Raw genomic sequence first — 14244 nt, forward strand, 5'->3', positions numbered from 1 at the left:
TACCGTATTACGCTGTCTTTGATAAGCAAGCAGAATTATCAGCACGTACATATTGTAAAGGAAATTTTGCTTAAGACAGAATGTAATCCAACTAGTATTGATAAGTTTCCGCCTCATATGTGTTCCGTTCTAATTAAATTTCTTTATATTTTTTGTATGCTAAGAAGTAGATTGTATAATTCTGATGTTAGATTTTGAGTATGATCCAAAAAGTGTGTAAGGACTAGTCAGTTATAGTTAATTCCATTAAATTTTCAACAAATAAATATTTTCATTGACGCAGCAGCTTTATTGACCAAGCTCTACAAGTTTCATTATTATCAAAGTAATGTCCACAGTATATATTAAAGACGAACACGGCGATTTCTTTTTGAGATCATTTCTAAGACAGCTCTTTAAGCTGATTATACTAACAACCTGTAACGTTATACATTCAACGAAATCTTTATATGCTATATATAGCTTTCCGTAAGTTAAGAAGTATTTGTTCTATTGTTGTTTAAGGGAAAAAAAAAGTTTCGCGCGTTATATTGTATGTTATTCATGAATATACCTTGAAATTAGTTCATACTTTAAAATAAATAAATAAATACATAAATTAACATATAGAAGAGTATTTTCAAATGTATTTAATCCCTAACAGTTGTTCTTTTTCTTAATCGCCAGATTTTTCCCTCTTTCTTCTTCAAAGGTGGTATTAATCGATCTAATTCCAGTTCCCTAAATAAGGTAATAAAAGAACAGTTATAGAAATCTATTCGTTAAAAGCCTGCCACACTAAAAAAATACAAAATTTACCATTTTTCTTTTGCTTGTTTTTCATAAGTGAAAGGAGATAATGAAATGCAACTTACCACAATCATACATAATGTTGTTCTACAACAGAAAATATTAAGAATTTTCAGTGTTACCATCCATAGAAATTACAGTGCTGCCAGAATTACATTTCCTCCAAAATCCAAGTTAAGGCAGCGACTAGAGAAACGAACTCAGCTGCATTTGATTACGTAATATGTTGTTTTGGAATCCTGTTAGCTACTGTTTTAAATAACATTATTGTTTAATTTTAATAACTGCATGTTAAAAGTATTTTGTTTATTACGAACTAAATACAACTATTATTTAAAAAGTGGTTCACAGGATTCCAAAACAACATGATACGTAATCAAATGCAGTTGAGTTCGTTCCTCTAGTTGCTGCCTTAACTTGGATTTTGGAGGAAATGTAATTTTGGCAGCACTGTTATTTCTATGGATGGTAACATTGAAAATTCTACAAGTTCATATTTTCTGTTGTAGAATAACATTATCTATGATTGTGGTAAGTTGCATTTCATTATCTCCTTTCACTTATGAAAAACGAGCAAGAGAAAAAATGGTAAATTTTGTACTATTTTTTAGTATGTCATGCTCTTAACTGTGCCTATCGATTTAATTGAAAATTTTCAGTTCTCGATTATGTTAAAGTTGGAAACATTATTCTGAACTCAAATGTGTTCGTAAGTTAATCTATCCAGTAGATTACCAAGGTCTTGCAGTAAAGAAAGGGTAATTGCTGCAAAACAGTATGTGCAATGTTTATTTTACTTGTAAACTACTTCAGTCGAATTAAATTTATTCAATATTAAATAAAGCTTTTTATTAATTGAATAAAGTTTAAAAATTTTATAACAATAATTACTTCACTTTCTAGTAAAAGATCATGGTATTTTCTACATCCTTTATATATTTACTCACGAGCGGTCCCGGGTTCGATTCCCGTTGGAGGCACTCGGTCGAAACAGTGTAAAACACTTTCAGGCCAGCCACCCTGAATGAGGTTTTCCTGGGTTTTCCTCATTCACACCTGGTGAATGCCGAGGTGGTACCTAACTTATAGGTCCCAGGTTGCTTCCTTTCTTTCCTCCCTCTCCCCGGATAGTGTGCTCGCCGAGGGATGTCATCCCTCAAACATGACGGGCTAAATGGCCACAGATGCCGAAAGCCCAGAAATTTAAATCCTAAATCTCCTAAATATATTTACTCACCTCTCTGCAGGGTCGGATTAAGGGGAGGCTATAGTCCCTGGCCTCCACTCTGATCAAAATCTTAACTGGCTATGTAAAAAGAATCATGAAGATACAGTCGTCGTCATAAAATAAAATATGACCAAAAATATGAAACATATTCCCTTAGCTTTCCTACTGCACTTTCACAGAAATATATTAGGAGAAGTCAACAGAGACCACATATTATTTCTACTTCACGCCTCCAGATGGGTTAATCCAGCCCTGCCTCTCTGCAGATAGTTTCAAGTTGCAAAAGCTTGCAATATGCTTGGATGTTTTTACCAGTTTGGTATGAAGGTAAGGATGGAGACTTTTCAAATAAATAATAAATACTTTACGTAATAAATTCAATTTTTTTAAAACCAGCACTTCTTGTTGAACTCCGTAGCAATGCTCCAATGAGTAACAAAAGAGAAACAAACACACACTGAATACGACACGGACTGTCTACATGATTGAGAAACATCAGTTCTTCAGAAACTAACACCACAAAGAAATGTAACTGGAAAGAATTTTTTGGTAAATCGAACGGAAAATCGTAACAGTATCACCTATGCTAATGATAGTGTTAGTGCATCCTAAATTCCATAAAAATGATTTTAGTTTCATCTGAATTCAATAAAACCGAAGAGAGAGAAGAATCGATTTCTGTTAATAATCATGATGGTACAGTCCACAGCAGAAAACCTGCAACATGAGCATGTAAGTTTATTGTGAAATTACGCCTAACAGCGCACGGAATCAACAGAAGTCTAAGTGGCACGAATCACGCCAGGAGAAACCTCGGCGTCCTCCCCTGCACACTTATTTTGGAGCAAAATACTTCGTCTTTCACAATAAACTTACATGCTCATCTTGCAAGTTTTTTCGCTGCGAACTGTACTATGCGACTCCTATTGGACAACACTCTGCATATTAAATTGGACAACAGTGATGAAATGGAACTAATTTCACAAACTTTTAATATTGGCATTGCTAGAAATTTTTCTTTGAATTGGCTTTTAAAGTCAGAGTTCATTTACGATTGAAGCAAAGCGCGAGCGTAGCTCGTCTGAAATTTCTAACACAGCCAAATATGACAGCTGAAGAGTTATTCTCAGATAGATTATGGTGTTTTGGAAACAAAAGTAATCTAGAGCAAGAATCTCAAACTCGTGACACTTAAGTCATTTCTCTGCATATACAGTGTGTCCATAAATATACTATACTTTAAAGTGGTATTACGTCGCTTTAGATAATCGTATTTAACTGGAATTGGTCACATTTAAAAGAACAACTGAGATATTTTTGTACTGGTCAACAATAGATAGCAATGTCAATAATGAACGGGATCAAGTACAGGAAAAGCAAATTCACTCATGTTTACTTTGTGATTAGTTGATATTGGTTCATTGTTGGATATTTAGCAGGCAGTTAATGTTTCTGCTGGAGGCGCTTGGGAAGCTTTTATGTTTCTGTACTGTTACGCCGTAATGTGCTAACGTAAATTTATTTCCTTTCGTTGTTTTGTGTTATTAAAGAATAAATTTTAAGGAGTTACGGGGCGATCCCACAAGAACGAATATCGTCTTGGTATCTGCATCGCCATTCGTGGGGACCACATTCAATGTCTATGAAGTATAGTAAAAAATATTTGAGTTTTTTCTTTCAAATGTGACCAATTTCATTTAAATACGATTGTCCAAAGTGACGTAATACCACTTTAAAGTATCATAGTATTTTTATGAACACCCTGTAGACCCTATATTAAAATGTGGACAACTTTTCTCACGAAAACGAACAAGTTGCAGCGAGATCAAGGTTAACTGACATTCATCTATCTGACTTCTCTTCTCAAAATCACTAGTGCGGACAGCATGTCTCCAGACACCCGGAAGCTATTGCAGGAAAAAGATGCCAGGAATCAGGAAGAAGAGAGTAGGTATCAATCCACTACCCGAGTTTTTTTTAAAGAACTACAGCAGCGTTTCCCAACCTTTTTCAACTTGCGGCACACTACGGGTGTTACTTGGACTCTCGCGGCACAATTATAGATATTATTATTTATAAATATAAAACACAGTGGTATTTTTTCTGATTATTGATCTCCTTCTCACAGAGAAGAAAGCTCTATCACTGGGATTTCCCTGTGGTAAATCATTGTGCTTATTTTTTATTCTAATTTTAAAATAGAAAACAATTGCAATTAAATACTGGACTCAGGTATTTAAAAATAGGCTTTCTTTTTAAAAACTGTATCCAACCTTTTACTAAGAAGGAAGATCACTAAATAACGAACGAACAAATAAATCTCTTTTACTTTTGAAACACAAATGTAGGTAATTTGTCGAAAGGATTGAATGATATTTTAAATTTTCAAGTTACGAATTAGTCTCCAACAATAAATAAGCAATAATGGTCATAACAATGATAACAAATACTTTTTTCAACATTAGAAATGTCCCGGTATGAAACTTACAATTGTAGATCATAGTAGAGGTTCATAGTAATGTGAAATACAAATATACACATTTCCCTACGTTTTGCAATTTGATTGCTATAAAATTAATAATTTTGTTTCGATTCCTCGCGGCACACCAGCGGCCCATGCACGGCACACCGGTTGGGAAACACTGCACTACAGCATTAGATAAGATTTTATTCACTTTTTAAATACATCATTAAGTATGAAAATGATTTTTTTCTATCTTTCTTTCTTACGGTTCTCACTATTATACACGATGACTATTTGTCTCACTTGTCTTACTGAGATTGACACACCTATTCTAGACTTCTTTGAGATGTGTTTTGACATCACATCCTAGCCTCAAATCACTTTGTCTAAATAGGTCTTCTTGACAGTATTGGCACGTCTTAATTATTATATCTATCCCAACATTGTAAACGTAATATCAAGTATTCACGTCTGCTGCGATAAGTCTACACTTTCTATTCCAACTTTTGACTCACCGAACTAAGATTTCGTATTCCCTAAGATCCTTTGTTTTCCGAGATACAGGGTGCGTTCACAAAGTTTCAAGATTGGTCTCAAAATAACAAATGCATTACACATTTTTGTACAACGAACTAAAAGTCTTCAAAATATGACCCTTAGGCATCAACACACCGCTGCCAGCCGGTTTTCCATTGTTCATAGGCTCCCTGAAAGTGTTCGCGCACTAGGCTGTGAAGGGATATCGTCGAAGCCGCCTGGATGCTGGAATCGTGCCGAATCGCTTCCCTTCCAAGTCTCTCTTGATTCGGGGGAACAAAACAGTCGCTGGGAGCTTGGTCGGGGCTGTAGGCTGGATGCGGTAGCGTTGCCACGTTGAACTGTGCCAAAACTTCACTTTTCTCGTCTTCAGATCTTTTGTCACTAACTTGAACACACTAGTCGGACCCAATCCCAGTTCATCGGCAATTAATCTAACACTAAGACGATGATCAATGTTTATAAGAGTTCTCGCATTTTCAGCAGATTTTCCTCAGTTAAGCTTGTTGCAGGTCTCCCAGGCCGGTCATCGTCTTCAACGTCCTTATGGTCCTCTTTGAACCTCTTGTGCCATATGCAAAGCATTGCACGTGACATGGAGTCTTCTTTGTAGGCTTCCTGAATCATATAAAAAATCTCTGTAGCTGTTTTTTTTTTTTTTTTTTTTTTTTTTTTTTTTTTTTTTTAAGTTTCGCACAGAACTTGACAGCATAACGCTGCTCCAAATGTCGCTGCGTTTTCCACCCACTCGGGTTTCGGTGGGGATCACTGACACGCACTCACGCCACTAGCGATCTACTCACTCTCGCATTCCGGAGGCAACTGACGCTTGTGCGGCGCTTACAACTGCTGAACATTATAGCCTGAAATTTGACATATTATAAAATAACTTTTCATTCATAGAATACGGTATTTATTTCCATAAATTCAATATAACGGACACAGGAGGCAACGAAATTGTGATTTTCAGTATCTTGATATGCTGTATTACTCTGTGGAAATTATTTTTTAACTCATGGTTAAGTCAGCGACTGGGATGTTTATATCATATTGAATGTTTGAAAATACAACCTGGAAGGAAGTGGGTGAGAATGAGAAAAAATAGTTCTGTAATCTACCATCGCGATGGCTGACAGGTTATCATTTATAGAAAAGTTCACAAAGTTCTTAAAATTTATCCCAAGACAGTAAAGTGCAATTGTTTCTGTATACGTATATACGCAGCTGGACGTATAAGCACGAAATTTTGTTTAAGAAAGACTCGTGCTATACAGAATACTTTTATTTATTTGCACGAATTTTGAGAATTCCACCGAATAGGGAAGGGGGAGGTAGTAGTATCACATGTTTCTTTTGTATATACGAGTTTGATGTTTTGGAAAATATGACAATGTCACTCACTGCATGAATTTAATACGAAGTACGCATTATGAGGAAAAGTTTTCTAAAAATTAATAAAAGAACTAAGGACAAAATTTGTTTTACTTTTTTATTACATTTTACGACTTAAAGCATGATACAGGAAACTACGTCAACAAGACAGAACAACTTTACAAAATAACATACACTGAACATACAAGAAAACAAGAATACAGCATAAATATATTTTTAATTCGCACATAAGAACTTAAGTAACATTTAACAAAGGTACAAGCATTTACAACTATATTGAGTCACAAATAATGTTTTGCCTTCAGAAATGCTTTCGTATATACGCTTTTGTATATGACACTTTCTAAATGATAAAGAGATATTATGTTACGAAAAAAAAAAAAATATTTAACAATATTTCTTATGCAGATTTACTTTCGAGGGCTATTTTTTTAAGTAAGGTCCGATTATCAATAGAAACAAAACTTTACAGATAGTGACATACATTTTTGGTTATTTACTCTGTACACATGACGCTATCTCTCTATACAGTTTTACGGACGGATAAAACTTTGATCGACCCTCGTAATAAGAAATAAGGGCACGCATATGCACGATAACTTTAACAAGATTATGCGTACATATCCACTACTATTTTTATGCAAATAACTTATCAAGTTGAAAAAATACATTAAAATACTGCTTTTACATGTATTTATTGTGTGACATAAACATGTGTACTCTGTATAAATCAAAACTAATACTCATAGACCAAGAAAAACCTATCTAAAGTTACTAACAGAAATCCTTACACATTTCATATATATTCTTACTAAGTACGAAGACTAATTAACACAGTTTTCTTGGACACAAATGAGGTAGTAATGTGCTAACCTTTTCCGTTAGTTTTGGCAAAAGATCATTATATATATATATATAAAATTAACGGAATTTGAACATATGAAAGCAAAATAAGTTTTACATGGTTGTACAGAACGTATACACCTATAGGCACTTTACAAAAAAGAGGTACAGCCTTAAATAAAACCTTGAATGTAGATCATCAACGGAGTGGAGAGAAGCAAAATGAATACTAGAGAGACTAGTCCAGTTCTGTTTACATTCATAACAACTGATAATAACACTCGATCGGACATACCGCTTTTCTTGTCTTCACTTCGACGAACAACAATCGAGACTTGAAAGCTTAGTATCTGCTACTTCCGAACCTAATCATTGCGTACGAGTTGACCAAATCTGTTGAGGAAAATATCAGGGAACACCGAAGCAGTACAATTAATAGTGCATTAAATGTTAGACGCATCAAATGAGACTCTTTTCGTCCATCATTTGATTTTCCCTGAAAATATGACTTAAGACACTATATACAGTGTGTCCCAATAAAATGTATATACTCTTTGAATGACTATTACACTAATAATTATTATGATACGGAAAAGTTTCAAAATTCAAATGTACTGTGAGTTAGGGATGGCAAAATATTTTCGAAATCCAGAAAATTTATTTTACGGAATCGAAAATTTCACTTTCTGGAATTTTCCCTATTTTGCTTTACGGATTCCGGAAAGTAAAAATTCCGGAGTTGGCAATCCCTACTGTGAACAAATATAGAAACCAGCCATTTCTCGAAAGTGTTCAAATTGTTGGCCATTGTTGTCCAGATACAGCTGATAACGCTGACGGATGAATCCAAAATGTTCCTAATCGTTGTAATTGGTATTTGGGCACATTCGTTTTCAATGGCTGCTTTCAATTCATTGATAATAGTTGGACTTAAGCTATAAACATTATGCTTGACATGCTCCCACAGAAAAAAAAAAAATCATAGGGGTCAAATCCGGTGAGCGTGGAGGGTACTCGATAGTCCAATCCACGTGTTTGGTAGGTATTAGTAGGGTAGGGGGACCAGACGTACTGATTTTGGCAGAAGAGTACTGTTTTTTAAAGAGCTATCCTACGTGTTGCGAAGATGTCTAAAAAATCGAGCAATGTCCTTCTTTTTTAGAATGTCCTGCGAAACTTTCGTGTAGACGTACTTTCGTGCCGGTTTAAAGTTTTCCTAATTTCTTAAAATAATTTCACGCTCCGAAAATCGATTTAAAAATGTCTTTAGGCCTACATTAAGTTTCACTGTACGTTCATAAAAATAAACAACTTTGCCATTCATGAAAGCATTTGGAGTTGTGTTGAATTTTTTCAATACTTTTGTTCAGTGCTTTTCTTTTTAATAAAAATGAATAATTAGCTTAAGATTAACGTTAAATGAAATAAGGACATGCGTATTGCCGACGCAATAAACCAGGGATGCAAATAACCACTCGTCCGGAGCGAGTGGTTCATCGGTGCGGGCGAGTATTTAATATCATAGCAAAGGTAAGTAAATTATCTCTATTGTGGGATTTGGGCTAGTGGGCTTATTTCTTGGGCTAGTAATATTTTGTTGCTTATTTGCATCCGTGCAGTAAACCTTCATATACTATTATAAAAAATGTTAAATACTGTAAACATTTTATTAGGACACCCTGTATATATCGTACGAGTTCTACCAAAGTTATCCGATCAAATTTAGTATGGTGGTAGACATTGATCTGCTATAAAAACCTGTGAAATATTATGATGTGTAATTCTTTGATTCCTAAGTTTTACGTAAAATAAAAATCAAATGAAAGATGATCTTTTACGACTATGCCACTAATATAATTACTAAAAATATCTACTAATAGTACATAGGTGGTCATCCGCAGCAAGTGTCACATTTTATATGCAGTCCTCAACATGTCACTTAAGAATTTCTACTTTCCTTTAGTTTTATACATCTCCCTTTGCTCTCAACCTTACGCCTACTACTTAGGAAGTATCCGTATGCCACTGGTGGTGCGCGTGTCTTTGATTACTATTAAAATAAGTTATTTATTATACAAACAATAATAATGTTGTTTTGGGATTGCGGAAGTTTAAAAACTGCTTCATCATGAAAAAAACACCGTATGGATCTCGAAATTCCACCAAGGGCAGATGGGCTGCGCTCTGACTACTATTACACATATCTTTTAAATGCTCGGCTAACGAAAACATGAACGACTATGTGCATTTATACTCGGATAAACAAGTATGTTTTCAGTATCTACATCATTAACATCTAACATAATTTAATACACGATCTGACAAACAATTCTAACAGTTACTAAACAATGACACTAACTACACTGACTTAATTGTGTAGCACAGATAATAACTCATGAAGTGGACGAATTAATTTGTAATTATCATAACAAAGAATACTCCTTTCTTTATGTTTAACCAAATAACATTTCTTCAGCGCCTTCTATATTCTTGAAGAAATTAACCATGGTCATCAAATGAATGGAATAATTATTTACAACCAAGCAGAATATGCACAATGAATAATATCAATTCAAGAAATTAGTTGTCCAGTAAATTTAATTGTTTTGTTAGCATGCCGAAAAATTCTATGAAATTTTTAGCAATTTTCAAAAGAAATCATTAAACTAAAATAATAATAGATATTACTATTATGTTTTAGGTGTATAAACAGTGGTGCTATTCTGATTTTATACACCTAAAACAAAATAGTAATATCTATTATTATTTTAGTTTAATGATTTCTTTTGACGCTCAGGTATACACTGGATAAAATGGGCTTCAATCCTGCTTTACACTGGATAAAACGGCAAAATATGGTTTAGCCCCTCCCTTGATCATATCCTGGATCCGCCCCTGTGTATATATATATATATATATATATATATATATATATATATTACCAATACAAATATGGAGCACTCAAAAGAATTAACATTTAAGACCTGGAAACTTTTTATTAACATGACCGGGAAACTTTATCGGTCACATCAGATAAATTTATTGGGGCCCATCCATTCATATTTCTGTCTGCCCATTGAATTGAAACAATTCAGTGTTGTTTGTTTTCACAACAATACAAGCGAGTAGGAAAAGTACAGAGATGTTTTCACAAATTTGTTTGGCTTCTTTCTTTCACTCTTGGTTAGGTAATGATGACGATGGAGTTCAACGTCCCGTTCAGCAGCGAGGCTATATGAGACGTGGACCTACTGATTAACGTAGAATCCGAACCACATGAGCTCTCGCCGGAAATCGAACCCGGGTCTCCCACGCCAAAGGCGCGTACGCTTAGCCATGAAGAAGCTTTGGTTAGGTAATGCGTATGTGTGCATATTTATGTTTATGTCTGGGTATAACAAACGGTTCTGCGAACTCGAAGTATTTTAACAACCGGTTCTAGCAAACCGGCAGAATAGCACCACTGTGTATAAACTCTGTGAGCCGCATGATCTACGTAATTGGAACGATGGGATTTTGTATCAGCAAAATGTACCTTCATATGGAGCAGCGATTTAACAAATTGCTGCAATTAACTTTTTCTTTGTATTCCTTGACCGTCTCTCTTATTCCGCAGACTCATGCTTTATCAGTTTTATTTGCTTCCTGTTGTAAAAATTAATCTGAGTAAGATAAGATCATGTTGGATGTTATACTATAATCGTGACACCGAATGTGAAACTACTAACAGATTACATACGAAACACGTAAGTCACAGTGTCCCTTCATGGCCAAGTAGTTAACATTTTTTTCTTTTTTCTTGAGGTCCCAGGTTTGGATCCCACTTTCAGTGGTAGATCCCAACTAATGTAGCACTGGTGATGAAAAGGGACTTTAAATTCCAACTGATCAGACAAAGGCATGCATACACTAAACGAAAATCCGATAAAAAAAAATTTAAGGCTAACAAATACAATTAAATACTGGGAGCAAATTGACTGGAAACTTTCCATTTTACTGTCGTAGAAATTTAAATTATTTTGATAAAGATGCCATCGATAGGATCAAAATATTGCTTCACATTAGGTGAGATTGCACTTTTCAGCAAACCCATATTGAACGCCAGAGTATTACTGGACTAGGAAGTTTATTTACTTCGAACAAGTTTCCGTTTTACACAAGTTTCACTTCGAATCAAGTTCCCATCATAACTGGAATAAGATCATTCTGTAATAGGTACGTAATGAAAACCCAAAAGGGCAGATAAAATACTTGTTTTATTTGTTAGTGACTCTTATGGTAGATACTGAAATTGACTATCTGTTCCTGACTCTTACAGATTAATCAAATTATAATTTGATTATAAATTTCAACGTAACTAATGTTTATATAAAATATATATATATCTTTCAATATGTATGATATTAACATTATCTAAAAATAACTTTTCAGAATAAACTTAATAGAAACTTATTAGTTTCCTGCTTCATCTTTAAGCGCTGAGGGTTGAGGTGAGGATGAGGAACAACCCTCAGCATCCATCAATCAGGAAGCTAGGGCGAAGTCCCCAATCCTTTCCGTGAAGTATTTATGCCATTCGTATGCAAGATAGAAGAAGGGTTCCTCTACTCCTTCGTTACTCTTCTGCAAATATAAATATAATAAATGCTTGACAACATTTTCATAATAAAAGAGAGCTCACAATAAATTTCTTCTTACATAAACACAATATCAATTAACACTCTATTTTCAAGCAGTACAATATTTTTCATGAATCAATGTGCTCACTAAAATACTAGTGAAATGTGTAACGCTAGAAGTGAGTATATTGTAATATCCTATCCGTAGTTTGTATTTATAAACATCAACATGTGTCTTTTATTTATAAACTAAACTACTTGTTCTACTACAAGTTACTACATGAAGCAGACGACACGAATCCTCGTCACCATATAATCACGTGATAGAAGAGGAACATCAGCACCATTGCTGCTCAGAAGAAGATATAAAACTTCATGTATCGCCTCAATTGACAACAGTTTCGGCTGATCAACTCGCCTATCTTAGCTTGCCTGGAGCTCTAAGATACTCTAACTTAACCCAAGCCTCCCAGCTTGAAGGAGCTCTGAGACCTCCTGCCCCTCAGCTTGCCTGAAGCTTTGCGGGAATTTAACCTCTCTCTTAGCTTCCATGGAGCTCTGAGAGATTCCTAACCGCAGCCACCTAGCTTGCATGGAGCTCTATATTTTCCTTCCCGCCTAGCTTGCCTGGAGCTTTGTGGGAATTCAACCCCGCTCTTAGCTTCCATGGAACTCTGAGAGATTCCTAACCGCAGCCACCTAGCTTGTATGGAGCTCTATATTTTCCTTTCCGCCTAGCTTGCCTTGAGCTTTGCGGGACTCCAACCTCTCTTTGCTTGTGTGGAATTTTACAATATTCAACAGTCTCGGAATGTAACAAATAAAAAATTAGAATTAATCAATTTGACGGACATTTTGTTATGCGAAAACTTCCAAATATACCCTCCTTATCCTTATCCTTGACCGACTACAATCCCAAGTAACATGAATAATAAGCAAAATATAGTGATTCAAAAGTACGCATACATACGAATTCAAAAGTCAAAGCAAATTTATGGTATCAGAGACAACGGCATAAATTGTAACCCATTATTACAAGCAAAGAAAGAAACAGACACAGACATTGGCTTATTTGTTACAACATTAATTCACAAACGGAACAGAACTACATTGCAACGGGTCTTTATTCTCAATCTGTCGCAGCTTCTTACGAGAAACCGTCGTCGTAACTGTTCGGCTGATGTTGCCTCCAACCATTGGTGTACACCAATCGAGATAATATTGCCCATACTCTCTCAATTGGAAGAGCTTGCGGCACATAGAGTGGATTGATATACACGGTCAGTCCTTAAAGTAGTAGGACTGTTTTTTTTTTTTTTTTTTTTTTTTTTTTTTTTTTTTTTTTTTTTTTTTTTTACAGACTGACGGCGGTTACTCCACCTGTTGTTGGTTGAGGTGGGTCTAAGGAAAGACAGGAAGCAGCGCCAGTCGGCTGCCAGTCATAGCAGGGTAAAGATCGCTCGTCATCGTAACCTCTGCGAGTGACCCTCGTCACGCTGCGTCATGGCCAATCTTTTGGAACAGCGTTAGGCCATCAAATTTTGCGTGAAGCTCGGTAAAACTGGGACAGAGACTCATGAAATGATCAAGACGGCGTACGGTGATAACGCCATTGGAAAATCGAGTGTGTTTGAGTTGCACAAGGTGTTTAGGGAGGAGAGAGAAGAAGTTGAAGACGCTGCACGGTCAGAACGACCTTCGAGCTCCAAAACGGAGGAAAATGTTGCAAGAGTGAAGAATTTGCTGGACAGTGACCGAAGATTAACTGTTCGCATGATTGCCGATGAACTTGGCATTGCTAAAACCCAAGTTCACGAAATTGTGCACGAACAATTACAAATGAGGAAAATTTGTGCAGAGTTGGTGCCGCGAGTGCTGGCAGACGAGCAAAAGGGCGTTCGCAAACGGATCTGCCAGGACCTTCTCGAAGAAGTGAGTGAAAATCCAAACTTGTTAGACAATGTGGTGACTGGGGACGAGACGTGGACGTTTGAGTATGACCCTGCGACCAAACGTCAAAGTGCGGAATGGCACACCCGAAATTGCCCACGCCCTAAAAGGGCGCGCATGACGAAATCAAAAGTGAAAAGCATGCTCATTTGCTTTTTCGATTCACAAGGAGTGATCCACAGGGAATTTGTTCCACACGGACAGACTGTCAATGCAGTTTTTTTATCTCCAGGTCCTGGAACGGCTGAGGAAACGCATCGTCTGCGTCCGCCCAGCCATCGCCAACTCCTGGCGAATGCATCATGACAATGCGCCGAGCCACACAGCCTTCCGAGTGGTGGCGTATCTGGCCCAACATAACATTGCAACCTTGCCTCAGCCACCCTACAGTCCCGACCTTGTCCCACTAGACTTTTCCTCTT

General features: G+C 36.0%; 2 protein-coding genes across 2 annotated transcripts in view; one reads left to right on the forward strand and one right to left on the reverse strand.

The window, feature by feature from the left end:
* LOC145664844 (meiosis 1 arrest protein-like) overlaps positions 1-1625 on the forward strand; it is a 56497-nt gene extending 54872 nt beyond the window's left edge. Inside the window, exon 12 of the mRNA XM_081731855.1 lies at positions 667-1625. The gene's annotated coding sequence lies outside the window, so the exon portion shown is untranslated. The remainder of the gene's footprint in view (positions 1-666) is intronic.
* Positions 1626-6492: 4867 nt separating this feature from the next.
* LOC145664846 (intraflagellar transport protein 27 homolog) overlaps positions 6493-14244 on the reverse strand; it is a 31783-nt gene continuing 24031 nt past the window's right edge. The window contains exon 5 of the mRNA XM_081731861.1: positions 6493-11876. Within this exon, the coding sequence (XP_081587987.1) occupies positions 11778-11876 (99 nt within the window). The 3' untranslated portion in view covers positions 6493-11777. The remainder of the gene's footprint in view (positions 11877-14244) is intronic.

The sequence above is a fragment of the Thermobia domestica genome, chromosome 11 (genome assembly GCF_964235325.1).
Source record: "Thermobia domestica chromosome 11, izTheDome1.hap1.1, whole genome shotgun sequence".
In the NCBI taxonomy this organism is placed as follows: Eukaryota; Metazoa; Arthropoda; class Insecta; order Zygentoma; family Lepismatidae; genus Thermobia; species Thermobia domestica.